Source organism: Syzygium oleosum, unplaced genomic scaffold (genome assembly GCF_021117445.2).
Source record: "Syzygium oleosum isolate NSW1041296 unplaced genomic scaffold, Sole_v2.1 Sole_v2.21, whole genome shotgun sequence".
In the NCBI taxonomy this organism is placed as follows: Eukaryota; Viridiplantae; Streptophyta; class Magnoliopsida; order Myrtales; family Myrtaceae; genus Syzygium; species Syzygium oleosum.
Genome location: NW_026607505.1, coordinates 4,732,794 through 4,760,473, shown reverse-complemented (window position 1 = coordinate 4,760,473; position 27,680 = coordinate 4,732,794). Strand labels below are relative to the sequence as shown.

The window sequence follows — 27,680 nt, the reverse complement described above, 5'->3', positions numbered from 1 at the left end:
CCATCACTAATGTACTAGATTTATCCACGCGTTCGCTATGTGAGCTTCAAGAAAGTTCGAGTTGAAGCATGGACCTAGGAGCTGGGTTTTTCTTAAAACTTAAAATTGCTTACAAAAAGAGCATCTAAATCGATGGATTTATGCCGTTCGTAACTACATAATTTGCTGGAATCCATGCGTTGAATTGGGTTCGAATCGCTGCTCGCTGTTGTCCTCAACCACCCGTCAATCTTGACCTAATTCAAGGGTCTTCCTCTTGCACATGTGTAGGACTCTAAAAAAGACTATCGATCGTGGATCATTCGAGAGCACGTGTAATGCATGGTCCCTAGCTATAGCCACCGCTATTACCCAAAATGATCATCATCGCCATCTTTTCTCCTTTGGCCTTTCCCTTTTCGTTTGGTTGAAAGTTCAACTTTCCTTCTAACCCCCACAACTATAGATCCTTTCTACTACTATTCACGTTCTCAAATTCAACCCTAACACATAAATTATTAACACGAGAAAATAATGTTTGTGTGTGCTGGTATTCCATATTTAGGCGATGTTGGACCCTTAATGAATGTAGAACTTTAATCTATATTATTGGTAATTTATAAATTTGGAGAAAAACGAAGTATAGTTATCGCTATCATCCAAGTATCTATCGACGACTGAGATTACGTTTATCTAGTTATATCGATGCAAATACTGTTCATTCACATTCCAATTACTGTGTGAAATAATGATTTTGAAACTTCAGGTATTTGGTATAATAATTTGGCCTTTTGCTCATAAGTACATCTTTATCTAAGCCATGACCAAAGAAAATAAAAGAAGAACATTGTCTCGGTAGTACACTGCCGGAGCACATTGGAACGAATGTCTTCTACTTAAAAAATGAAGCATACCAGCTATAAATTTACTAGCTAAGGTAGACCCTTTCTTAAAGTAAGGTGTTAGATGTGTATATACTGAAAACGACAGGACCGATGAGGCCTTTAACAAAGAGCAGAATTGTGTTCCTAATTAACTATAAGAATAGAAAAATGTAAGAAAGTTCAATGAATAGTATTAATTAGACCGTGCGCGTAATTAATATTGGCGATCGACTGATGTTTGGTATGTTGGTGTCATGATCAGATGACCAAAGTAGCGTTTTGATTAGTTTTAGGATGGACCTAAGACCGTGCGCTTTGTTTAACTTGCTATTTAAGATTTTGACCAGCACTTGCATTTTTATTTTTCCTAATGTGTACCATAGCCATACGAGTGCACATAATTTCGGAGTTTTCCTTGGTTAAGTTACGGGATTGTGATGCTCCACAGTGAAAGTATGAATTTATGTCAGAAAGACGAAAACGCCCCTAAATTCACACCAATTCACCCTACAAATGCAAGCTCAAACCCCTAAATTCACACCAATTTATTAGTTGTCTTTTGTTACGTCTTAATCACTTCATACAAATTGATAACAATCTTTCGACGAAGTCCGATTGAACTCGAGTATACTTCGAGTGAAGCCCCTATAATAGTACGTAGTGCCTACCTAAAACGAGCTTTATCGTCGTAAAAATGATATGAAATTTAGCAAAAGGTCTCGATAACTCCGTAAATAGTGATTTGTGTATTCATCTCTCTCCTTAAACGTAAGTTGAGATGATTGGATTGTATCAACCTTTTCATCTTAATTCTATTTTCACTGTAATGTCTCACAAACTACTTTATCTCATCTACCGAGTATGTCTGGATAAAAATTCCTAGACATATGACGAAATTTCAAAAGGGAAAAGCTCAAAAAAAATTATAAAAAGTCCTAAACCTATTGCACTTTTGCTAATATAGTCCTAAAACTTTTAATTGTTCCAATTTTTTTTTGTCTGAAATTGTGCCAATTAAATCCCAATTTTTTTTAACGTTTTGTCAATTAAGTTCATTTGGCCAATTTTGGCTAGAAATTATTGACGTGAACGCCGGTCGTGCTACGTAGGATGGCCGGAGTTGACCTAAAAAACCAGGGCCGCGAGCCATTGTCTAGTGGCCGACGAGGGTGTCGTGGCCCTTGCCTAGAGCTAGTGAGAGTAGCCAGCCCTTGCCTATGGCCAGTGAGATCGCCATCCCTCACTCCGAAAACTTACTAGAAAAAAAAAGATAAAGAAAAGGAAAGAAAAAAAACCAACAAAAATTATAAAAAAAAATTCAAAATATTATTAAAGATGTTAGCGCCCAGCCACCCACTAGCAGTCCTAAGTGATACGGTCGATGCCCACGTTAGTAATTTTCAATCAAAATTATCTAGATGAACTTAATTGATAAAATATAAAAAAAATTAAAATTTAATTAATTTAATCAAAAAATTTATGACTGAGATGAGTTTTCAACTTTCCGGAAAAACTCATGACAGCAAGAAATGTCTGGCCACGTGTGTGGTCGGCAGAGATTTCTCTTTACGGCCAACATTGTCTCTTGAAGTGTAGGGACATCAATGTGCCCGTACGTGAATAATGAAAGTTTCCAGATAAAAAGGAGAAAATGAGCACAACCAGAATATAGAACATCAATTCACTAGCGCCAACATATCCTGATGGAACTCTAAGATAGAAATCCACGGAGAAAATGACGTAAATAATTCTTGAATTTTGATTAAATATATAATGTAATTTCTGAATTTTTAATTTGTTAATGCAGTCGCTGAACTTTAGCCTAATGTGTAATGTTTAGAAACAATATTGAACATTTTTATATATTCCAGATACTAATTTGAACATGTACCAAAAGCTCAGAGATCACATTGAATAAATTTAAAGTTCAGGCACTGTATTGTACATTGAACTAAAGTTCATAAATCACATTGCACAATAAATCAAAGTTCACGAATCATTTGTGTCGTTTTCTCAACTCTGCGTGAAGTACTTCGATTCTACATCATTTCTTTTTTAAGTTAAGTCATAATCATCACTAAAGCCCAGTTACAAGTACATAGTTTACAGATGCATGCTGAATATAGCAAATCTTATATGTGGACATAATCAAGAACATCACCGTCCACATGACCTAAGCGATCACTCCACACTAGACAACAGCTCAAGATTATTTCAACGATTAATGCTACATATACTACATTGAATCGATGCACACTTTGAGAGACTCCCTTTTGCAGAAACTTAAAAAATTATTCTCACAAAAAGCAGCGTTTAATCTATAGGATCCAATCTTCAGCACCGTGTAGGATCGAAGCGAAAGGTCCCAAACCCGAGCTCATATCGGCGAGTTCGGAGACCCAATTATCCATCACCAATCCTTCACTCCACCAATTATGTGCCTGTCCAGGAGAAGCACCTCCAACATCGTTGTCCTTGCTCATTCCCTCACTATTAGCTGTGTTTATCACTTGAGAAGTATTTTCAAACTCATCGAGCCTAAAGTCAGAACCATCAAGAATCTCCACGAGGTCCAACTCCCCGACAGTGCAGTCCACCATGAGCTGCTCCAAGTTGGGCTCTTCCCTACACATGGAAGCCGGTGATGAGACGTCGTTCAATTCGTATTCCGACGATTGCCTGCTCTTCGCCGTCTCGCCATTTGCCGCCGGCGGTTCGCCATGGTGGAGCGTGGACTCTCTGACTAGCACCAGGTTCTGAGCCTCGTCCCGCATTGTTGTGGAGGTGGCTATCGGGTTGATCTCAGTTGTGGAGGGGCTTGGCTTCTTCCCTCCTTGTTCCCTCTTGGCTAAATTGGAGTTCCAGTAGTTTTTGATTTCATTGTCTGTTCGCCCTGGAAGTCTTCCCGCAATGAGAGACCATCTAAACAGATAATTAAACTTTTTGGTCATTAATTATTCATTTTCAAGTAAAAGCTGTCTTTAATTAGTCCTATACATGAGAATAATGTGATGTCATGCACGTGCATGCATGAACATATGCAAACAACAAGCACTTAATCTATTAAGCGCCAAGGCATCAGCCAAAAAGATAAGGCAACTTGAACCTGGAAATCTCTGGTGCAAATTGATCTACGTATGTGACAAATTACTATATTTTAACATCCATTTGCCGAAAGAATTGAACGATTAAGACAGAAAGGCGATGGGCTTTATTTTGTATAAACAACAAGACAATGCTTTACAAATCGCTTCCCAATGAAACGAATTTCAATAAAATATCTGATTGCAAGCTGCTACCAATAAAAAAAAAGAATTTCTAGTTTCTCTTCCCGATAAATTACTTAGTGAGCAGGGCAAATATGAAGAGACTGAATAGAATACCTGTTGCCCAAGAGTTTGTGAAGCCTAATGATGAGGTCTTCTTCATCGCCGGTGATGTTTCCTCTCTTGATGTCAGGCCTCAGGTAATTCAACCACCTCAGCCTGCAACTTTTCCCACATCTCTTGAGACCTGCACAGAAGATGATGACCCAAACAAAGATCAATCAATCACGCATCACTATCATTCAACAGCACCGTAAACACTGCTTCTCCACTTCATCATAAACTCTACAGAGATAAAGAAAAGCCAAACATATAGCACACTTAACTGAAGATCAGGACTCATATTAAGACTTACCTGCTTTTTTGGGAATGCTCCTCCACTTCCCCTCTCCGTGAAGTCCGATGTAGTCTGTGAGTATCTTGTCTTCATGAACAGTCCAAGCCCCTCTGTTCAACCCTTCGTCTTTTGAGCAGCATGGACTCCTTCCCATCGCTACAACTCTCTCTCTCTCTCTCTCTCTCTCTCTCTCTCTCTCTCTCTCTCTCTCTCTCTCTCTCTCTGTTTTTGTGAGAGTTTGTGAAAGCTCGTGTCTTTGTTTTGTGGCAACTTTTCTACAGAAAGGAAACCATTTTTTCCAACTTACATGGGAAGATCCAACTGCCAACTGGGTTCTTTATAGATGCCTCTCTCTCTCTCTCTCTCTCTCTCTCTCTCTCTCTCTCTCTCTCTCTCTCTCTCTCGTCTCAACTTGATAATTTTGGTATAAATTTAAAAAGGAAAACAAATCACGGTAAGAGCCCCATTCAGATCTGACAACATACTATCACAACAATATACAAATCTATCTTCTCTTTCTCTTCACTTTCAAAAAGATTAAATAACAAATGATAACTTGCACTGGTGCTTGACGTGCACTTGCATGCTGAGTCCATAACCAGCTTAGCCCTAAGACGCTCCTCTTGAAAACCCAACTTATTTTTGTTCTTGGCCACTCTCTATCAAAATTTCAACATCATGATATGCCCCACGTCCCCCCTCCCAAACATCACGTGATGATAGCCACGGCCCATTTTGGACCGGACAAGTGTCCCCCCTGGCTTCCGACGTACGTGGACTGATTATGGCTCCTAAGTGCTTCGATACTAATATTGCTTAAGCACTGTTGATGCGCCATGATTATGTTGTCTTATGCTGTTTTTTTAAGTTGGGAAATCATAAAAATAATCACGACACGCATCTAACTTTCGTAGCGCTTTTCTAGGGTTTCCGCAAACTAACTTTCCCCGCGCAAGGTCTCGTCTAGAAAACTTGAAAGTTGGTTGGGCTGAGGAAAAAGACAACCCGGGAGGGAAAGGAGACCGATATATTTAATCATTGTCCTTTTTGCTAGAATAACTAAAGTACCAAGTACATAAGTCATCATGTCAGATTTTCATAATACGTCTCTCTCTTTTTTTTCTTAGTCAATTTTGGCATTATGGAGGGTCTAATTTCTCTAATCTATCTATTCATTCCTTTGCGATAGGACTTATATCTGTATTTCTGTCCTTGTTAGGGTTTTGGTGTTCCCTCTCTATACGTTTCGAAAAAGGGGCTTGCAAAGTTTAGAATGAGGCCATAAATCATCATTATGGTGTAATGTAATCATAGTGGTAAGTGGAAAACTTAGGACTATTATATCAAGCCAGTCACGTTGTCAAGATATGAACTTACACTTGCAAGATTTTTCTTTTAATACTTTTTGTTCTTTTGCAAAGAGGAAATTATGGTCGACCCGGGAGGTCAATTCCAAGGAATAATAAGAAAAGGAGGAGCGCATATTCAAAGTTGAACCTCTACCAAAACTGCTAAACAACTCTTTCCTAATGAAATAAGGATCCAAGTCTAAGGGAGAGACTGTTCGATTGATGTTACGATACCATTGTGAGAACGAAATAACTTGATAGAGATAAATGGGGGAACGATAGATGTTTGTTCTATAATTTTGACAAAATGGAAGATATCAACGAGTCTACAACGACTAATGACTTGATGGACTCAATTTACTTGAAGCTAAATCCTCCAAAAAGAGTACATACTCTAGTCAATAGTCATTTGAGGGTCCGAGCTTTTACTTAACAAGTGATATCGACTCACAAGCTATATCTCATTCGAGAAGTGACCACCGTATTATAGTCCTTTATGTCGGACAGTTCTATCAAATTCTAAGAGATGACCTCATGGTCTAGCATTTTGTCCATGTCGCACTTAATTAATGAGCAATGATATGTGCCACAAAAGTGCATTAATCGCAACTCCATTCTAATAAGACACAGTGATAGGGGCTGTAATTATGATCTACAAGAGGGAATTGTACATCCGGGTCAAAGTCTGACTGATTTCACCCTGTCATAATCAGACCCTTGATCATTTTCGTTACTTGATCCATGTCTTTTCTGCTGCTGTGTAGGATCCTTGATAATGATCTCGATTGACATGCGCCAAATTCCTTTGGTAGTCAAATATAAGAATTCGTTTAGGGTCTTTACTTAAATGTCTAGTCATAGGCTCTCTCCCTCAATCCATATATTGTGAGATTGAGGTGTCGCAACATTTCCCGAGATACTCAATCTGTCATATAATTCTTGTGCTTTCAAATTCGTGTGCAAGGGTACTTCTATTTGTCTAGTATTCTTGTGACCTGCTACATTATCACACGCTTAATCAGATCCAGCGTTTCAAAAGTGGAAGAAAAACCTCAAAGAAGGTCCTACTCGTCAAGCGGAAAATGTTATCCTCCACATAGTACCTATCGTTTCCTTAATCAGCAGTATGTATTCCTTCTTTCAATAATATATTTATATCCTTGGTGAAATAAATATATATGGCACGTGGGTTTTTGACCAGCACATATATGCTAGTCGTGGTGGTTGGGCGAGAGATTTGAATGCAAGTGTGGTTCACCATACGGATCTCATAACTATGTATGTAAGACGCTAAGCGAGCTATATCCATCTGGGACAGTTGGAATTTAAAATTATTGTTTTTGACACAAAGTAATCGACCATCCAATATAGTTTTCACACTTGACAACATTGCATTTTAGAACATCTTCTGCTTCCTATTATCATCATTGTTATTATTATTATTACTACTACTAACCACTCCAGCTACCTTAATAGATCAAATTCCTTCTAAATATTGCTGGGTCACTGATGTTCGAGCCTCTCGACTTTCCCATATTGATGCAGAATATCTACATTCAGATTACACTTTAGTTCAACTTTGTTATATTCACGATATGCTAGTATTTGATTAGAATTTCAGGTGATAATATTAACTTTTCTAATGTAGATTTGATCAGGAAAGTAGGTTTGCCGGTCACCCAACAAAGATATCTACGTTTGGTTTCTCCCACTCTCCCTTATTATTGCTATCCTGCTTCTCCCTCCATTTTAATAATTCTCAACTGTTTTCTCTAGGTGCTCTGTTGACACCTAAATTTTGGCGACCTAATTAGTCATATATTGCATAGAAAATTAGGGATCGACCTCGGTCCCTAAAAAAATATTAGTTAAATCGCATTTGCATTAGTAGTTAAATAGTTGGACCGGTAGTCTATGGTTTTGAGCTTAATTGAGTTAAGTCGATGAAAATTTGACCTAGCCCATTAATTATCATGGCCAAAATTCATTGGGTGTTTGCCAAGCTTGGAGAGAATATTTGATGGAAAGAAAAAAAGGAAGGAAAATGTACACTCGTCCAGCAAGGAGTCGGTGAGTGAAGAAGTATAAATTCTGTGGACTTTTACATGCAAAAAGGGAGGCCACGCATAATATTGAATACACGGCCACAAAAATTGATACGCGACCATTGAGAGAAAAAGGAGCGAACGTTCGTGAGGGAGCTCTCTTTCCGCAATGTCCATTACTCACGAGGACCTCTTCATCACAACAGACCCAAGAGAGAGGAGTTTTTGGCTTTTCCCTACAGGTGGACACAAGGCGCGTTCAACACATTGAAGAAGATGCCAAGAGGGGTCTCCACCGAACAGAGAAAGAGCTAAGGAGGAGGAAAAAGCAAAAATTCTCTCTATTTGCTTGCATAGCAACGGTTCTGACAGTGCTCCATCGTTGCCACGATCGTATTAGCTCCTGCACTGCTACCACTTTGTCATGCTTTGCCACATTCTGTCGCTCCTTCCTCGCTCCTCTCGTAGCTCTACCGAGACACCACGTTTTCCAGCGAGTCTTAGTCACGCTCGACAAGCTCCAATCACGAACTCGGTAACTTGGTTCCAGGAGAACTTCCAGCGAGCAACGATCCTTTTGCAGCACCGCGTTCAGCCACATCAAGCCGTGACTCCCCTGGCGTGACCTGCACCAGGAGTCTTGCACCGCTTCAATTCCTGCCAAGTCTTCGTCGGACGCTCACCAAGCCGAGGCGTTGGGTTTTCTGTTTTGTAGGCTGTTCAGAATATTCGAGTCGCTATTTGCGAGTCTCTACGAGCCAGGCCATCGACGAGCAACGACGAGCACCATACACCGCCGGCCATCCTCCGAGCCTCATCTGCAAGCTGTGATCTGGTCCGATTCCGATAAGATTATGCGTGTCCAAATTAGGTAATGATCTTATCCGATTTGATATAAATTATTTAATTGCTTAATTCGGATAGATTTTGTTATCTAATTGATTTGATTGAGATATTAGGCATTATCCAATTAGTGCCATTGATTGAGTCGATATAATTACTAATTTGATCCGTAAAGATTTCGGATCATTTCTTTTAATTAATTCGACTTAATATTTGAGTAATTGTTGTGCTTAAAGATTGCGATAAGGGAAAATACCACCAAAAACCCAAAACTATGTCACTTGTGACAAATTTACCATGAATTTTTTTTTGTGACACAAAAAATCCCAAACTATGCCACTTGTGACAAATTTACTCTGAACTTTTTTTTGTGACATGAAAAACCCCAAACTATGCCACTTGTAACACATTTACCCCACAATACTTTGGCCCATGGGTATTTTCGTCTTTTTCCTTTTCTATTTTTTTTTCCTTTTCTTCTCTCTCTTCCCTCCGCCGGCCATGGCGGAGGGAAGCCGACGAGGGTAGCCCTCGCCTAAGGAAAAAAAAACAGAAAAGGAAAAAGACGAAAATGCCCATGGACCAAAGTATTATGGGGTAAATATATCACAAGTGGCATAGTTTGGGGTTTTTTGTGTCACAAAAAAAATACAGGGTAAATTTGTCACAAGTGTCATAGTTTGAGATTTTTCGTGTTACAAAAAAAAGTTAAGGGTAAATTTGTCACAAGTGGCATAGTTTGGATTTTTGGTGATATTTTCCCTTGCGGTAATTTCTAATTTAATCTGCGAGACAATGGGTGTCGCGACCGAACTCCCGAGCCCTCTTTTATCGAACAACCAAAAAAGGGGGGGGGGCTCGCCTGGTACGTGCTAAGTCTAGATTTGGGACTTAACTCGGGCTCTCCCAAGCCCAAACCATATCGCGACTTAGGGTTTAAGTTTTTTAACATGCAGGTGGTTTATATCAAGGAGTCGCTACTAATCGATTTGGGGTGGGCCGATTAGAAATCCAAATAGGGTGATGGGAGAATCACCCTATTCCTGCGAACCAGAGATTAACTGAGTTCGGGGACTTGGTTACACTAATTGGATAACTAATGCCCTTTCGGTACCATTTTACCTTGTTCATTTTTTGAAAATATTTATCAGGCAGTTTGGATTGATTTTAGGGCCTTTCTCCTAACATGTGAGGTGATCAAGCGAGTGCATAATCAGAAACGATTAGCAGTCAGGAACATAACAATTCATGTAGCCTAAGGTTCTAACCTTAACCAAGTTAGATGACATTCAAAAAACACAACAGCTCATGCAATTGTATTAAAAACATGCATAACAATACAACGGTAATAAAAACTAACATGCAAAATACTACCGCGCTACCTCAGGCTTGTCTAATTTAAACAAGACAAAAACTTACAAAATAATATCACATTAAATTAAAACAACAACAATATATCACATAAAAAAATTTAAATTTTTTTTTAAAAATAAAATAAAATAAAATAAAATCGAAACCTTTTTTTAATAAAAATAATAATAAAAAAAGGGAAGGAAAAAGAAAGAAAAAAAAGAAAAGAAAATATTTTTTTTAAAAAAATTTTAAAAAATGTTAAATTTTTTTTTATTTTTTTAACTTTTTTTAAATTTTTAAAATAAAAATAAAATAAAATAAAAAGTGGACGGATCCGGATCAGGTCGGAACCGACCTGGTCAACAGATTTGACCCGGGGCGTTGACCCGGGTCGGGTTGGCTCAACCGGGTCAGGCCGAACTCGCATGAGCAGCCGCCGGCGAAGCCGAAAATCGGCCTCTCGCCGGCCGACCCAGACCGGCGCTGCCTCACAATTCGGCCCCTAGGACCAATACCGAGCCCCTCCACCCACATGGGTCGTCGTCCGACCATCGGCTCGCCGGCCGGCGACCAAATTAAAACCGGCTTCATTGGGGAATTTTGTCGAGCAAATGGTGTGCACGACCAAAAACAGGAGATTCCTACCTGTTCCGGCGAACCGGAGGATTCAGGTGACCCAACCTACCTTCGGTTACGACACACGGACGGCGGGGGACGGCGGTATGGGCCGGGACTCGCGCGAAACGGCCGGCGCGGGTCCTGGCCAAACCGAGCAGAAAAACAGAGCAGAACAGGGGCAGTTCGGACCGGGGGAAAGCTCACCGTCGACGACGTGTCTGGGGGGTTTCCGATTGATCGGGGGGCAACGGCGACGCTGCTGGGAACCTGTAAAAGCCAACTCTCCTCTCTTTCTCTCTCTTTTTTCTCTGATTCTCTCTTTGTTTTTCTCTCTCGGTTTCTCTCTCAAAAATGGCCGACCCACTCCTCTCCTCTCTTTCTCTGGTCTTTTATGGTCGCGGTACGAACACGGCGGTCGCCGGAAGAGCTCTCAGTCTCTCAGTCTCGCTCAATCTCTCTCTTTCTCTCCCGGCTTTTCCTGCTCTGTTTCTTTCGTAAACGGCCGATCGGGCCTCTCTTTCTCTCTCCGGCTTTTATAGGCGGCGACGACGCGTCTCACCTGCTCTCGCGTCTGCATGACGACGGCCTGCACCGGCCTACGCCACCCCACGACTTTCGTGGCCATGGCAGGCCGGTGCAGAGCAGAGCAGAGCAGGGGGGCCGGTTCAAAACAAACGCAGAGAGGAAGGAGGAGAGGATAAGGGAGCCGGGAGAACGGGGAGGACGGGACTGGCAATTAATGCCAGTCCCGTCGGCGTGCTCACCCGGCCCTGCTCTGGCAGGATAGCGACGCCGAGGAGTGGCGCCGCTGTGCGTCGGCGTGACGTCTCGAACAGGGGAGAACAGGGGTGAGAGAGCGACCGGCGAGGGGGAAGAAGAAAAGAAGGGGCTGGGCCGGGCCAGGCCCAGCTCGCGCGGGTAGAAAAAGAAAAAGAAAAGTGGGCCAAGCCCACGCCGGGGGAAAGGAAGAAAAAAGAAAAGGGCCGGGTCGGCCCAGCCCCAACCCGGCCCGACTCGGTTTTTTTTTTTTTAAGGATTAATTAAGAAAATATGCTCAAATAGGCCCTATTAATGCAAATATGCCTAATTTCTATAAGCAATGCATTTAAATTGAAATATTTTTGTTTTAGGAATTAAAGAAAATTAACTCCTAAATTTTGTGTAATTAATTTTTGGGCCAATTAAAATAGGTGTCAACAATGGGTTATTTTTTAGATTATCATAATCTTTGATTTGAGATTTTCGTGGATTACGCATGTGGATTTGGGTGAATATTATCTTGCGATAAGTGCTTATCTTTGCTTGATTCTTTTCCATAAAAGAAAATGCCAAAAATATCTTAGAATAGATTATACTCTTCTCTTAGACTTAATCACTTGTTTAAATTAAGACATTTATTTATTTCGAATTTTAATAAAAAAATCCAAAAAAATATCATTTGCATGTTATATTAGAAGTTGCATGTCTAGATTCATGTACTTAGGAAATTGCGTACTGTGCTACAATAATATATTTAATTGTTATTAGAATTAGGACATTTATATGTCACAAGCTTGCATTGCATATAGTTTAGTTTTCATTAAATAAAAGAAAACCCTATAAAAAGATTTGAGTAGAATGGTGTGTTAATTAGAAATCATGTTTAGGTTGAGAATGTGATTTTCTAATTAACCTTACAGATGTTTACGTTGCTATGAGGTAAGTAAATTTCTTCCTTACCCTTTCCAATTTATTTATTATTTTAATTATTGGGTGTTTCATTAATATTTACGCACCTGCATGATCACCCCATATGTTAGTGGATAGGTTAAAATCAATCCAAGCTGCTTGCCAAACATTTTTTTTTAATAAAAGAGAAAATATACCGAAAGGGCGTTAGAGTAATCTAACGTAATCAAGTCCCTGAACTCATAATCTCTTATTCGTAGGAGTAAAGTAAATGTCCCGATACTTTACTTAGGTTTCTAATCTACCCACCAAAAAAATATTATTGGCGACTCCTAAATAAAAATGATTTGCATGTTAATAACTTGAACCAAGTCCCGAATTGGTATGGGCTTGAAAGAGCCCAAGCTAGGTTTAGGCTTAGTAATCCATTAGCCGAACCCCTAGGTGGTGCCACCCATGGAGGTAAGGTCGTGACACGCTCATTTTCTACATCGTAGATACATGGAGTCAAATACATCTAATCTTCTGAATATCATGACTCAATTTGGTTCATAAGAGCCGAAAAAATATCCCTTGATCATAACACACAACAATACTACATCTCCAAGAATATCCCTCGTTATGTACAAAGGATCTCCTCCATGTATTGACTTCATGTCGAGTCGAGATCCAGGTTGCTTTAGTTTATAGTTTCACTACAAAAAAACAAGGATTTAGCCACGGAAAATTAGCGACGAAAAATTATTCGTGGCTAATTGCGACGAAAAAAAAATTTCGTGGCTAATTTGCGATGGAATTTGTGACGAAAAATTTTCTGTGGCTAATTTAGCTATGGATTTAGCCACGAAAATAAACTCTCGCTTCACTTTCCTGACTATTTTTTATTTTTGTGGCTAAATCCGCGGCTAAATTAGCTGTAAAATATGTCTTGAATTTTATGTACTTGATCCGGTTTATCATTCGACCCGACATATTTTTTGTGCGACTCAAAAGTGGAGAAAAAATTGAGATTTAGTTCGTGACGCGGAGGGTTGAGATTTTGTTTTTTCGGGGCAAATTAGCGACGAATTTTGCGACGAATATAATTCGTGGCAAATTAGCCACGAATTTTACCATGAATTTTTTTTATAAAAAAATAGAATATTTTTTTTTTGTTTTTTAGGGGCAAATTAGCGACGAATACAGTTCGTGGCAAATTAGCCACGAATTTTGCCACGAATTTTTTTTATAAAAAAAGAATATTTTTTTTGTTTTTTCGGGGCAAATTAGCGACGAATACAATTCGTGGCAAATTAGCCACGAATTTTTTTTATATAAAAAAATAGAATATTTTTTTTTGTTTTTTCGGGGCAAATTAGCGACGAATACAATTCGTGGCAAATTAGCCACGAATTTTTTTTTGTTTTTTAGGGGCAAAATTAGCGACGAATACAGTTTGTGGCAAATTAGCCACGAATTTTGCCATGAATTTTTTTTATAAAAAAATATTCTATTTTTTTTGTTTTTTCGGGGCAAATTAGCGACGAATTTTTTTTTATAAAAAAATAGAATATTTTTTTGTTTTTTATGGGAAAATTAGCGACGAATACAGTTCGTGGTAAATTAGCCACAAATAATTAGCGACGAATTTTACCACGAATAATTAGCGACGAATACAATTCGTGGCAAATTAGCGACGAATTTTGTCACGAATAATTAGCGAAGAATTTTGCCACGAATTTTTTTTCGTCGCTGTTGACACCCAAAATTACCCCTGGTGCGAATGGGCCGTCCACAAGTTATAGAAGATGTAAAGTACGGCCCACATGGCAAAATATGAGAAAGGCCGCAAATCAGGCCCAGAGGCAGTTGTCGACAGGACACGTCATAAAGGTATCGACAAGTTTAAAATCACGAGCTTTGCACGTGATGTCGACAAAGTTAAGCCTTGCATGTGACGTCGACGAATCCCAGATCACGAGCTTTGCACGTGGCGTCGACAAAATTCAAAATCGCGAGTTTTGCGCGAAATCATGGTAATACGAAATGAAAAATTCATTTACACGTGTCAAAAGGAAAAGACACGACCGTGGGCATCAAGAATGACAAGAGATAAAGTGACACGTGGATGAAAATTAGCCACTGCGTGATGCCCAAGGAGCGTAAGCAATATCAACAAGTCAGCAAACAGTTAAAGCACGAAACGTAAGGAAGTGGAAAACGACTTTCAAGGAACGGTTGTCAAGTTGCTCTATAAATACTCAAAGACTTCCAACGTAGAAAAGACCATTCTTCAACAACACAATGCATCCTTTATTTAGCCTTTATCTTTAAGCACATTAGGAGTAGTATTAGTCATAATCTTCAGATTTGGTGTCGTAGATTCAATTCCGACGAGGGTCTTTATTAGGTTCAGCATTGTTGATTAAATTCCAGTGTTGAGCCACTAGCTCAGTGTCGTCGATTAAATTCCGGCGCTGTGTTTGGAGTATAGCTGTTGATTAGATTCTAGCCGTATTCATTCGAGTTACGTCATTGATTAAATTCTGACGTACTTTGAAGTTGTGTCGTCGATTAAATTCCGGCATAGCTTAATTTCAACATTTGCAAGTTGTCGTTTCATGGTTAGTATTGTCGAGTTCGATATCATATTGAGTCAGGGTGTAAGATCTACATTGGATTAATAAACGCATTTGACATTCTCTGTCCAAGCTTGACTCAGGACCCTAGTCTCCTCTAATAAAATCCGAAACGTAGCGTTCGGTGAAAGATTTTTCGACGGAGTAACAAACCGGCGAAACATCTTTTTGGCACGCCCGGTGGGACTACTATTGAGTTAAGTCGAGAGAGTGCTATGCCACGCACCCGGAGTAGAACCAACTCGGATAATACTACTGACGAGCACGCTGTATCGATGGCGGAAGATAATAACCGTGCTGAGACATCATCTGCCCAATTTCTTCATACCGAGGTGGCGAACCAGTCTCGAGAAGAGGTCGCCGACATATCGAGGCAGCATGTTGACGAAAGAAGGCAAACTGAACTCACATCAGTTGTGATTTCTACCATGAGGCGAACTATTGAGGAAACTCAGAACAAGCTCGCTGATTATGTGGTAAGGCGTATGACTGAAGTGGTTAGGCCTTTGATCATTAACATTTATCATGAATGTACACAAGGTCAACATGGAGGGTCCATTGCACCAACCCAACTGAGAACAGGGTCCCCATCAACATTGGGGGGTCCTGCTATACAGTTCGGAACAGTGATGCAAACTACTTCTACAATCCCACCCATTCGTATATTACCAAGGGGTGAAACTTTGCCAATAGCAACCAACGAAGGATTACTGCACGCTAGCGCAGACCCAAATGGAGTAATTACTCGACAGCCGGCGATAGACGAAAACCTCCAAAGGGGACATCAGGTTGCTCAGATACAAGGCCCATCTGCTATCCAGGTAAGTCCTCTACCAGTAGTCCTAGATGCTCAAAATCTTATAGCACCATTCCCTAGGGGGCAAGAACAAATCCAACAGATGAACATCCAACCACAACGTCAGGCGCCCCACGTCAGGCGCCCCAGCCTGTGGCACCTAACGTGAATCAGCATATTCCACCCTCTATGGGTCCAAATGTTCAAGTCCAGCAACCATTGCCGGCACAGCTAAATCTACCGGTTAACCCACCTCTGGTTGCTCATAATGTACCACCCCAACAGCAGCCCCAGTTACCACAACAGCCGTTCTACCAATTACCTCATCAAAATCTGAATCCTCCATTGCAACCAAATTATATAGTAGCTCCTGCGCCTGTCGCTGGTCCAGCACGAAATCAATTAGTAGTGGACCCTGTAATGAGGGGATATGGCTATGATGCGGGATACCTCCAAAACATTTATAGAAAATCATATCCTGATTGGATGGATACAATACCATATCCAAGAGATTTTAAAATGCCAGAATTTACATTGTTCACTGGAGAGGAAGACTAGTCTACTTTTGAACATGTAAATCGTTTTCTGGCTCAATGTGGTGATGCGGCTCATGCTGATTATTGGAAATTAAGGTTATTTCCTTTGTCCTTGTCGAAAACCGCTTTTACATGGTATACTGCTTTACCTGCGAATTCGGTTACATCATGGGAACAAATGGAAAGGTTATTTCATTGTCAATTTCAAAGGGCCGTGCTGGATTTGTCTGTAGCTGATCTCTTGACCATGAAACAGTTAGCTAATGAGTCTGTCGATTAGTTTATTTCCAAATTTAAGAGGGCAAGGAATAAGTGTTTAGTCCCTTTACCTGAAAAGACTTTTGTGGACCTCGCTTTTAATGGATTAAAGTTTGAAATCCGAGAGAGAATGGTCGGACAACCATATTCGGATCTGTTCCAATTGTCAACCATAGCTGCTAAACATGAAAGTCTCCTCCAGGAAAAAGACAAAAGGTATGGTCGACGGGGTGAAGTTCGTTGGGCCGATGATGATGAGAGCGAAGATGAAATCGAATCAATAGATATAGCAGATATGGCTCTCGCGAAAATGGTGATTGATAAGCCGTACATCTGCAAAGCTCTAAAACCAGCAAGAGTCAGAGAAAAATCTAACCTCATGTCAAAGGCTAAAGAACCCGTTTTTTATTCTTTTGACATCAACAAGATAGAGGAAATATTTGATTTATTATTAGCTGACGGACAGATTAGGCTGACCGAAGGACAAGTTTTACCCACCAAAGAAGAATTAGCCGAAAAGAAGTATTGCAAGTGGCATCATTCATGGAGCCATGCCACTAATGACTACCTCGTATTTAAAAGAAATGTCCAGAAAGCTATTAAACAAGGGAAGATAAAATTTTCTGAAGACAAAGGCAAGGCCCCAATGGAAGTAGATGTCGATCCTTTTCCCGTAATGGCAAGAATGGTATCATTAAGAACAAACACCAGGGGGCATCACCCACGTCGTTTTTGCGAAAGTGTAAGTGACCTTTGGAACAAGAGAAACATTACTCCAAAAGTCGAAGACTTCTGCCTGGTAAGGTTGTCGATGAATTTCGTGATTTGGCCCTCATTGATTCATATGATAAACAAACTCCTTCTAAGGGTACTAATCATCATAGAGGTCATCGAGGCCATAATAAAGCTATTAAGTCATTTAAGCAAAGGTATGAAGAAGGTGATCCGACTATTGGTACCTTGGGAGAACCCATCGGTAAATATGATTATTATGTAAGTTATGCTCAAACACCTTCATACAATGCGAAGATCGAGCCAAGTGGATGGGGTCCTGATTTCCCTGATCGGGAAGATCTTCACACAGACTTTCATCCACCATATCGACGAACTCTGAAGGTGCCAAGAGACCCACTTGTAGGTCAATGGTATGAGGCCAACCAAACTCGAAATCACGGTTCAAACCTAACGCGGACTCAAAAAAGGAGAATGTTGCGGAAAAGAAAAGAATATCAGCTCCAACAACGAGTAAATCAAGTTCACATCAAGCAGGTGAAACCAGTCTTGATTGCTGAGCAAAAAGCCAGGCCGAAAAATCCTAAGCGTGGGAATTTAGTCTGGAAACGAAAGTCAGGAATTCAAGCGTCGACATCTTGTCGACCTCAGCAATCTTCACCAAAACAAGATATTGAGTCTGCGCGGTACGAACCACAACAATTATCAAGATCAATCTCATCGTTGAGTTCTTGTATGGTTCGAGTGTGTCTTCCATCGAACCTTTGAGTAATGACGATGGAATCAGATCATCCGGCAAAGGGCACAATGGAAGAAAAAGAAAAAGCAGAATTCCACTTTGATATTGAGGAGGTAGTGGAATTTGAAAAACCTCCACCCAAGGGTTCAAGTCATTTAAGGGCTCTGAATATCAACGCAAAAGTTAATGGTCGACCGGTATCTAGAGTATTGGTAGACGGGGGATCTACACTGAACCTTATCCCATATCGTTTCTACAAGAGACTTGGAAGACGGGATGAGGAGATTATTCCGTCGAACATTCAATTGTCCGACTTTACTGGAGAAATCTCTGAAGTTAAAGGTATTTTCATAGCCGACTTAACCGTGGGTACCAAAACTTCCAGAACCTCCTTTTGCGTGGTTGATGCAGATGGATCTTACAATTTACTATTGGGCTGAGATTGCATCCATGGTAATCAATGTGTACCGTCAACCCTTCATCAGATGCTAGCATTTTGGAATGGGGATAAGGTAGAGTACGTCAAAGCAAACACCAAATCACAGGTAATATATGCACATGCATCTCCAATTCGTCAATTAGCGTTGGAAGACAGTATATCCATCAGCAAGCCACCTCTCGTTGACCCTAATAGTATTGCATTCTGCCGTTTCGACAAAAGGATCGTTGAATGGGTCCCAAAGAGTCAACTGGCAGCACAATTAAATGAGGTTGTCTATGGAGAACCTTATATTGTCAAAAGACCTCACTGAGAGGTATTCGGCCTATCGGGCCGAACTAGCAGAATAATCCGCAGAGGTTGTCGATGGAATCCTTGAATTTGAAGAGTCACCCATAAAAGAAACTGAAAAATCAATTGAAGCTCAAGACCCGTTACAGGAGATCGACCTTGGGCTAGGTAACGAGCACCGTCCTATTTATATAAGTTCGTTGATCGATGACAACTTCAAAGCTCAGTTGGTAAGACTCTTGAAGAAGTATAAGGATTGTTTCGCCTTGGACTATAAAGAAATGCCAGGATTAAGCAGAGATGTCATCGAACACCGACTACCCATAAAAAAAGGGGTTCATGCCTCATAAACAGCCGCCCAGACGATTCGCCCCGGAGGTAATCCTTAAAGTAAAAGAGGAAGTCGAGCGATTGTTGGCAACAGGTTTTATTAGGACGGCCTGGTACGTGGAGTGGTTATCTAACATAGTCCCAGTAAAGAAAAAGAATGGGAAGCTACGTGTCTACATTGATTTCAGAGACTTGAATGCAGCTACCCCCAAGGATGAGTATCAGATGCCAATGGCGGATATGCTAGTCGATTCAGCTTCTGGAAACGAAATTATGTCATTAATGGATGGTCATTCAGGTTACAATCAAATATTCATTGCTAAAGAGGACGTCCATAAAACTGCGTTCAGATGTCCTGGGGCTATTGGTACTTTTGAATGGCTCGTCATGCCATTTGGATTAAAGAATGCAGGGGCAACTTATCAAAGGGCCATGAATTTTATTTTTCATGACATGATCGGAGAATTTATGGAAGTCTACATCGATGACATCATTATCAAATCAGACCGGGTATGTCATTTAAACTATTTAGAGCAAGCTTTTATTAGGATGCAAAAATTCAACCTAAAAATGAATCCATTAAAATGTGCTTTTGGAGTAAGGGCTGGCAACTTCATAGGGTTCCTGGTTAATCAGAGAGGAATTGAAATCGATGAGAATAAAGCTAAGGCTATCTTAGAACTGCCACCTCCCACGACCAAAAAGCAACTTCAAATGATTTTAGGAAAGATAAATTTTTTGCGTCGATTCATCGCTAACCTATCAGGAAAAATTGAGGTGTTTTCCCCATTGTTGAAGTTTAAAAGTCATGAAGAGTTTGTATGGGAAGACAAACATTAACATGCTTTTGATAAAGTCAAACGGTATTTGGTTAATCCGCCAGTATTGATGCCGCCAAGAGCAGGTCAACCATTGAAGTTGTACCTGGCCGCTACCGATACTACCATCGGATGTATGCTGGCACAGGAGAATGGTGAAGGCAAAGAGCAAGCGGTGTATAATTTGAGTTGGATGTTGAATGATCCTGAAACAAGATACACTGCGATAGAAAAGCTATGTTTGTCATTGTTTTATGCATGTACAAAATTGCGTCATTATATGCTGCCGACTACGGTACATGTGATATGTAAAACAGACGTGATTAAGTACATGTTGACTTGGCCTATTGTTAAAGGCCGAATTGCCAAGTGGGCATTTGCTCTAACCGAAATAAATCTGGTCTATATCCCACTTAAAGCAATAAAAGGACAAGCCATAGCAGACTTTATTACGGAATACCCTGGAGCTCGAAATGAAAATAGTGAGGGATACGTTCACGTGGTCCCATGGAAGCTTTACTTCGATCGATCCAGTACCCCCGGATCTGCTGGGGCTGGGATCATGATAATATCCCCTCATGGACAGAAAACGAAACTTATGTTCAAAATGAATTTTGGATGCTCCAATAACCAGGCCGAATATGAAGCCTTAATTGTTGGCTTAAATATATTGGCCAATATGAAAATACGTTTCGTCAAAGTTATAGGAGATTCTCAATTGGTGATAAAGTAATTATCTGGGGAGTACCAGTGCCTTAATGAGAATATTATATCTTATTATTCACTGGCCAAAGAACTCCTAAATCACTTTGACGATTTTGAGTTGATCCATATTAAAAGAGAGCATAAAACGGAGGCCAATAATTTGGCACAAATGGCTTCCAGTTATAAAATATCAAAAGAACTTGTTGACCACATGATAACTCAGACCAAGTTATAAAATATCAAAAGAACTTGTTGACCACATGATAACTCAGACCAATGTCTTGCCATCGATGGACAATAGAGTCATGTTTACACTGTCGACAGAAATTCTTGTCGACAACACAACTGTCTACAAAATGGTAATCCAAGATTGGAGAACCCCATTTATAGAGTATCTCAATAACCCGGTCTCTACTGATAGAAATTTCAAAAGAAAAGCCTTCAATTATTTAATGATTGGAGACGAGTTATATCATAAGACTGTGGATGAGCTATTGCTCAAATTTTGGGACGACAAGAATCTGTAATAGCAATGGCTGAGGTTCATGAAGGCATATGAGGGGCCCATCAATCAGGGATAAAAATGAAGTGGTTACTCTGTCGACATGGTTATTTTTGGCCGACTATTACCCGAGATTGCATAAGTTATGCTAAGGGGTGTGAAGCTTGCCAAAAGTATGGACCTATTCAACATGTTCCTGCAGCCGTGATGAAACCTATTATCAAACCTTAGCTGTTCAGGGGCTAGGCTATGGATATAATAGGAAAAATCTACCCCCCTTTGTCAAGAAAACATAGCTTCATCCTGGTTGCTACTGACTATTTCACCAAATGGGTTGAAGCGGCCTTGTATAAGAACATAACACAAAAAAAACAGTGAAGGAGTTCATCGAGGAGCGTATTATTCATCGATTTGGCATTCTAGAATCTATAACTACGGACCAAGGTACGATTTTTACTGGGCAGGAGGTGATTAGTTTCGCCAAGTCTAGAGGCATTAAAATGATTCATTCAACTCCTTATTATGCCCAAGCCAATGGTCAAGCTGAAGCCTCCAACAAAGTTATTATTACATTAATTAAACGACATCCGGAGGATAATCCCAGAGAGTGGGATGTGTTGTTGTCGACTGTATTATGGGCCTATAGAACGTCCAAAAAGACTGCTACCGGAGCTAGTCCATATATTCTTACTTATGGACAAGAAGCAGTCCTCCCTGTCGAAATTACGATCCAATCTTTACGAGTCAGGCTTCAGAATGACTTGGCCAAGGAGGAGTATGACGAGTTAATGTTTGCCAACGTCGATGAATTGGGGGAAAACAGAGCGATTGCCCTAGAAAAGCTAATCCTCCATAAAGATAGGGTCGCCAGAGCATATAATAAATATGTGAAGTGTAAACAGTTTGAAATTGGCGACTTAGTATGGAAGACCATTCTACCGACGAGTTTGGACAGCGAAAAGTTTGGTAAGTGGTCACCAACTTGGGAATGACCATTTATGGTAACCGAAGCATTTGTTGGAAATGCTTATCGACTAATGCATATTGACGGGAAGGAATTCCTCGTACTATTAACGGCAAGTATTTGAAGAAGTATTATCCTACTATGTGGGAAATGCGAGATATGAAGGAAGAAGAGACTGAAAATTCTGAATAGGTTTCATTCATAAAGCCAAAAACATTTAAAAAAAAAAAATCCTACGTCCATCTTCTTCTTCTTTTCCTTCTCCTTCTTCCTTCCTTCCTTCTTTTTCTCCTTCTTCTTCCTTCCTTCTTCTTCTTTTTCTTCTTTCCTTCTCTCCTTTTTCCCTTCCGAACCCAGACCTGCTAGCCATCTTCACTCTCCCAGGCCGAGACCGACGTGCTCTCTAAAACGGACCACGAAGTACTGCATCCGCTCTTCTAAGCGCTGATTCGCCACTTCGGCCCGTTCTTTGGCCTCCTCGAGTTTGGGGAGCATCTCCTCTAGGTTCGACAGCCGTTTGTTGAGTTTTCGGATAACTTCAAGGTGGGACTCCACCAGTTCATCCGATTTTTCGGCCATTCGGCCCAAGGATGTGGAAGCGGAGGTGACAAAGGTTTCGCAGCGAGAATCCATCGAGACGTCCATCTCGAGTTCATCCTTTTCAGGGCTGGGAACTCCTCGCCTCAGTTTTTTCTCCGCTCCTCGGATCTGCTCAACAATCGGCTCCTGGTATTTATTAAGATGTTCATGGGAAGAGTGAAGTTGACCCTGCACGTCACAAAGTGTGTTGTATACCACATCGGCATGCTGGGCTTCCTCCTTGATGCTCTCAGACAAACGGTCCATAACAAAGTACGAATGGATAGCCCTCCCATTGTCCTGGAACTGGGATACACCGTGCTCGAAAACAGTCACGAACTCCTCATAGTCAGCCAGGAAAGGATGATCAGAGGGCAGGTTATTGGGTCTCCCCTTGCGAAGCAGCTTCTCGACCTTGGCTACTGCCTGGGGTTTGACCACCAGAGCGGCGTAGGTCAGGCTCAGGTAGGAGATGATCTCCTTCCATAAGGCCTTGAAATTCCGAGCACCCAGGCTTGGTGACGAGGCGCTGGATTCCATCGATGATCGGCACGACGAAAGAAGGGGATTTTTCAAAAGGCTAGGGGATTAAAATTCGAAGTCGAATGTTGAAGTCCTGATCACAAATAGACGCAATATTTATAGCTCGCAACTGGAGTCCCGAATCATCACGAATCGGTATGAGAAGATTGACTGACATGACGAATATCTCGGAGGGCACGATCGTATCCGATTGATCAGTCCAAGATACAGGGATTGGAACGTTGTGAGTAATGGACATTTACTCCTTGAAGGTTATGAAGCGAGATTCGAGGAAAAACGTGTCGATAATTACTCGCAGCCGTCCGATGATTTACACGTGTACCGATGGGATTCAAATACTACTCAGACGAGTATCTATACGGCCGCAGAAGTAAATCACACCGATATAAAGTGATTACGCATCATACTGATTCATTAAATGCAAGTACAGAAGATCGTGCACAAACGTCATTTCGAAGATATAAAGTAAGGGTAGTTCGGTCAGTAATGCCATACAGGTCATCAAAAGTAGGCGCAGACTATGATTATTCAGATAAGAGGAAAAGCTGAGCAATAAAGATATTTACATCAGGGCTATTCTCGGCATTAATGACATGGGAAAAGAAAGCAACAGATGACACTAGTCGTAAACTAAGTGAAATGCTGTTCAAGGCCCAGGACGAAGCCATGAAGTTGGACTTCCTGATCACAGTTTAATTCTAGGATTTCGTCCTTTCTGGCTTGGCTGTCCTCCACCTCAGTGCTCAGTTGCTTTATGGTCGCTTCGAGGTTCGATATAGCCTTGCTTTGATCAAAGAGCGTCGACAGATAAATATTTTCATCGAGACGGAATACCTCAAAAACCTTACGAGCTTCGACTAGTTCTTCTTCTTGAAGACTCAGGGTTTTCTCTTTGCCCTCGACGAGATTAACATATTCAAGCCCTGCTCTAAAAGCCTTTATAGTCACATCAAATGAATCAGAGAATTCATGGAGTGCAAAGTCTAAAGCTCGACAAGGTAAAGGGTATGGTAAAGTAGTCAGATAGTCAAGCAAGGACCTGACTTTGCTTTCGATCTCCGGGACGTCGCAAATGACGTCATACCCTTCCTTTAGGAGCTCACAAAGTTGAGCCCCCTTCGAGCGGACTTCATCATGATTAGCAGGGGGAAAAGAGTTGCTTACCAAACGTTTACCCCCGATGACTCTAATATTGTTGACTTGAGGAGTTTTAAAGGAAGAATGATCCATAGTAGAGCTCACTTCATCCATCGATTCGCCTAGAAATTCATCCACGTCGGAGAAAGATAATGATGGCGTGCTCGGAGATAAGGGTATATCTGACGAAGGAAACCTCCTGAAAGGATGAAGCAACCCCACTGGGAGCAGGGTTATCCTCGACAAGGCAGAATCTAGGTCTTCAAGAAAAATCAAAACCTTATATTCATCCCACCATTGATTAAATGATGTCGAACCATACGAAGTGCCGAAATTGTCGACAAGCTTGAACTGTCCCAGGATATACTTGGCAACCTCATTGTAGCATGACAGAGTATCACTCTGAGGAGACGGAAAATAAGGGAAGTTCATCGAGTAGATGATTGGCATAGGAATACCTTGCACCAATCCAAATTGACGGGCACAGTAATGAGGGTTGTATGCCTCAAAGCCAATAGAAAATCTTTCCCCAAAAGTGAATTTCAATGGAAGATCGGTAGGAACAAGGATGCTTGCCCAAAATATTGAGGTATCATGTTGAACGGTCGATGGATCACACACAAAGTTTACGCCAAACCTATGAAAAGTAAAGTCCTTCAAGGTAAGCAGAATACTCAGAAAGTATTCTAAGACCGGAAGTCCTCCAATTGGTTGGAGGAAAATGCTACAGAACTTCCAAGGTCCAAAAACAGTTTCAATGGGTTGCTTATGCGCATCATACCAGTCGACGGGTGTAGAACCATAAGATGTGAACAGATGAGGAAAATATGATCGAACCCAACCATGTAATATCCACAGCGGACCAATGAAAGGGTCAGGATGTGCATTAAATAATGAAGATTGTGCATCAGTTAGGCCTTTGTACAAGGCGGACAAGGCCATTCGACCTAACCCCATATCAACACCCTGAGTAAGGGCATATGCGATGTCTATAAGTTCGCATGATACGGAGGCAGTACAAAAGACGTATCGACAGAGCCAACAAAGCAGGAATGCAACATGTTCTTGAGGCATTACGAGTCCGTCTGGCTTGCTAAATTTCTTGATGAAATCAGGAAATGAGAGATCAACGAAAGAGGAGCCATAGAAATCTGGACATGACCACGACTTTTGATTATAAAATTCCACAAAAGGTGATAGTCCAGTCAGTGACCACATATCAAGCAGAGTAATGGTTACCGGATCAAGGGGCAGGAAAAAGCAGTTGGTCGATGGTGACCAAAGACAGCAAAGAGCGCCGATAAGCCCATATTCCACAGGATCTATGGAAAGACAGTTTAATGACAAGGCTTCCTCTATCTTTGCCGCTTTCCAAATGCTGGTCATTCTTGGTTTCATTCTCTGGTACCACCGAGAAAATTATTCGTCATAGCACGGATACAAGTTGAAGCGAGAATTTGGTGTTGCCCATGCAGAGATGCTAAGTCGAGATCGACTAATGGGAAGTATCTCCTTGTAATGACGTGGAAAATGCTCGGTGAAGATGGATGGTGGGGGTGTCGATTTGAGATACGGACCCAGGATCACGTGGCGAGCTTTTGCGTCGTAATCCATAAAGGATAAGGAAAGGCGCCCTTGTCATTCGAAACTCCGATGTTTCTCAAAACAATTTAAGCGAAGGAGAGCTTGAGCATTGGTTGGAGAAAAAGAAAAGTTAGCCATTATGATGGGCCAAATGATGAAACTTACTAATGGCTATTAGGTATTTATACTAATCCATTTAGCCGACGAGTTGGGCCCACTAACTAGTGACGTGCACATAAATGAAGGCGCAAGGCTCGGGATCCATTATCAAAATTGGTTATAAATGATCGTAGCACACGTAGGACATTCAAGGAAGATAAAGATATTGTATTAAAGAGAAGATTTATCCGACAGAAAGTCATGAATCCCTCGTTGGAGCAAAAACAGATGGGATTCTAATCTACTCATCTCTGAAGTACATGCGCCTTTACTTTGATGGCGTTCTATTACGGAGTTCACTATTCGTACGTGTTCTTGTTGCTTCAAACTTTTCAAGACACCGACATGATGACGCAGCTCTTGTTCAATTTCTACTTGTTGATGAAGCTTCGCCTCCCGCCGTCGACGAGTCCCATCGAGGATTTCCGTAAGACGCCTTTCCTCCTCGACAAGGACACTTACTTCGTCCGCAATAGTCCGAAGAGACTCACGACGAGTACTTACTGTTTCACTAGCCTTCTTCACAATATCTGCTGGCTCTTCATGTATTTCTGTGGGAATAGACGCCTCTTGTACGTGGCCCAAGAGTTGTTGATACTTGTCGAACATAGTCGGAAACTCTTGGGAGAAAACCCTGAGTCGTTCTCTGAGTGTTGAAGGAAGAATAGACACAACTTCGGCATTATCATTCCCAAGACGCTCAATGAGGAGTTTGAATTGCTCAAAGGCTGCGGCATCATACGACATCCTCACAAATCCTCCTATAGAGAAGTCTAAAAAGCGCGTCAACTCCATCTTCTTCTTGACAATGGCCAGTTGAGATTGACCAGAATGAGGCGATAAATCATATGGATTAAATGCCAAAATAAATTCAGCTTCGTTTATAGCGTGTATTGCATTGCCCGTATAAACGGTAGTCAACTGATGATCAGGAGTTGGAGAGATAGACGTCAATGATAAAGCCTCGGCAGAGTTAGTAGCGAAAGCCGAAGTCACGAACACTGGAATAGACGTCGACGGAGAGACCGTGGAAGGATTGACCACAGTAGCTGGAATAGTGGTCCGTTGAACCATAATACTTGTCGACGGACTACATGCTGTAAGATCAGATTGATATCTCAGTATCAAGATTAGAATTGGAGACAAAGTAATATTTGAAAGACATATATCAGTCTCAGGCATGGTTGTCCCATGTCCAACCATATTAAGAGCCACGGTGGTCCCTACGGTGGAATCAAGGATCGGAGCAGAAGTGAAAACAATAGCTAGAAAGAAAAGAAGACTGAATAAATCAAATAAACAATACGAGCAGAATATACCAGACAACAACAAAAGCTTACCAGGAGTCATAAGAGTGGATGAACTAGACTGAGAAAAGAGCTGTACTCGGGATGCCATCGAACTGGTAACAATGTTGCTGGGAGGTATCAAGGTAGTTGTGGCTGGTGTGGTGTTAAAAATACCAATCGATGGAACTGAGAGATTGATAACCTGCTCGACGGAAGGAAGGCCAATAGAAGCCGAGATGGTAACAGGATTCTGAACAGG

General features: G+C 41.1%; 1 protein-coding gene across 1 annotated transcript; it reads right to left on the bottom strand.

The window, feature by feature from the left end:
• Positions 1 to 2,965: 2,965 nt before the first annotated feature.
• Positions 2,966 to 4,861, bottom strand: LOC115670943 (transcription factor WER-like). Its single transcript, XM_056320768.1, has 4 exons — positions 4,751 to 4,861; positions 4,545 to 4,716; positions 4,247 to 4,376; positions 2,966 to 3,785 (listed from the first exon to the last, which is right to left on the bottom strand). The coding sequence occupies exons 2-4, from the start codon at positions 4,678 to 4,680 to the stop codon at positions 3,182 to 3,184; spliced, it is 870 nt and encodes a 289-aa protein (XP_056176743.1). The 5' UTR covers positions 4,681 to 4,716; positions 4,751 to 4,861; the 3' UTR covers positions 2,966 to 3,181.
• Positions 4,862 to 27,680: the final 22,819 nt, after the last annotated feature.

What these genes read in the sequence shown, in the direction of transcription:
- LOC115670943 (XM_056320768.1), bottom strand. Translation starts at nt 4,680, where the DNA reads ATGGGAAGGAGTCCATGCTGCTCAAAAGACGAAGGGTTGAACAGAGGG. An exon ending in GAGCATTCCCAAAAAAGCAG is followed by an intron (nt 4,377 to 4,544) that starts GTAAGTCTTAAT and finishes TCTTCTGTGCAG; the next exon opens with GTCTCAAGAGATGTGGGAAA. An exon ending in CACAAACTCTTGGGCAACAG is followed by an intron (nt 3,786 to 4,246) that starts GTATTCTATTCA and finishes TTATCTGTTTAG; the next exon opens with ATGGTCTCTCATTGCGGGAA.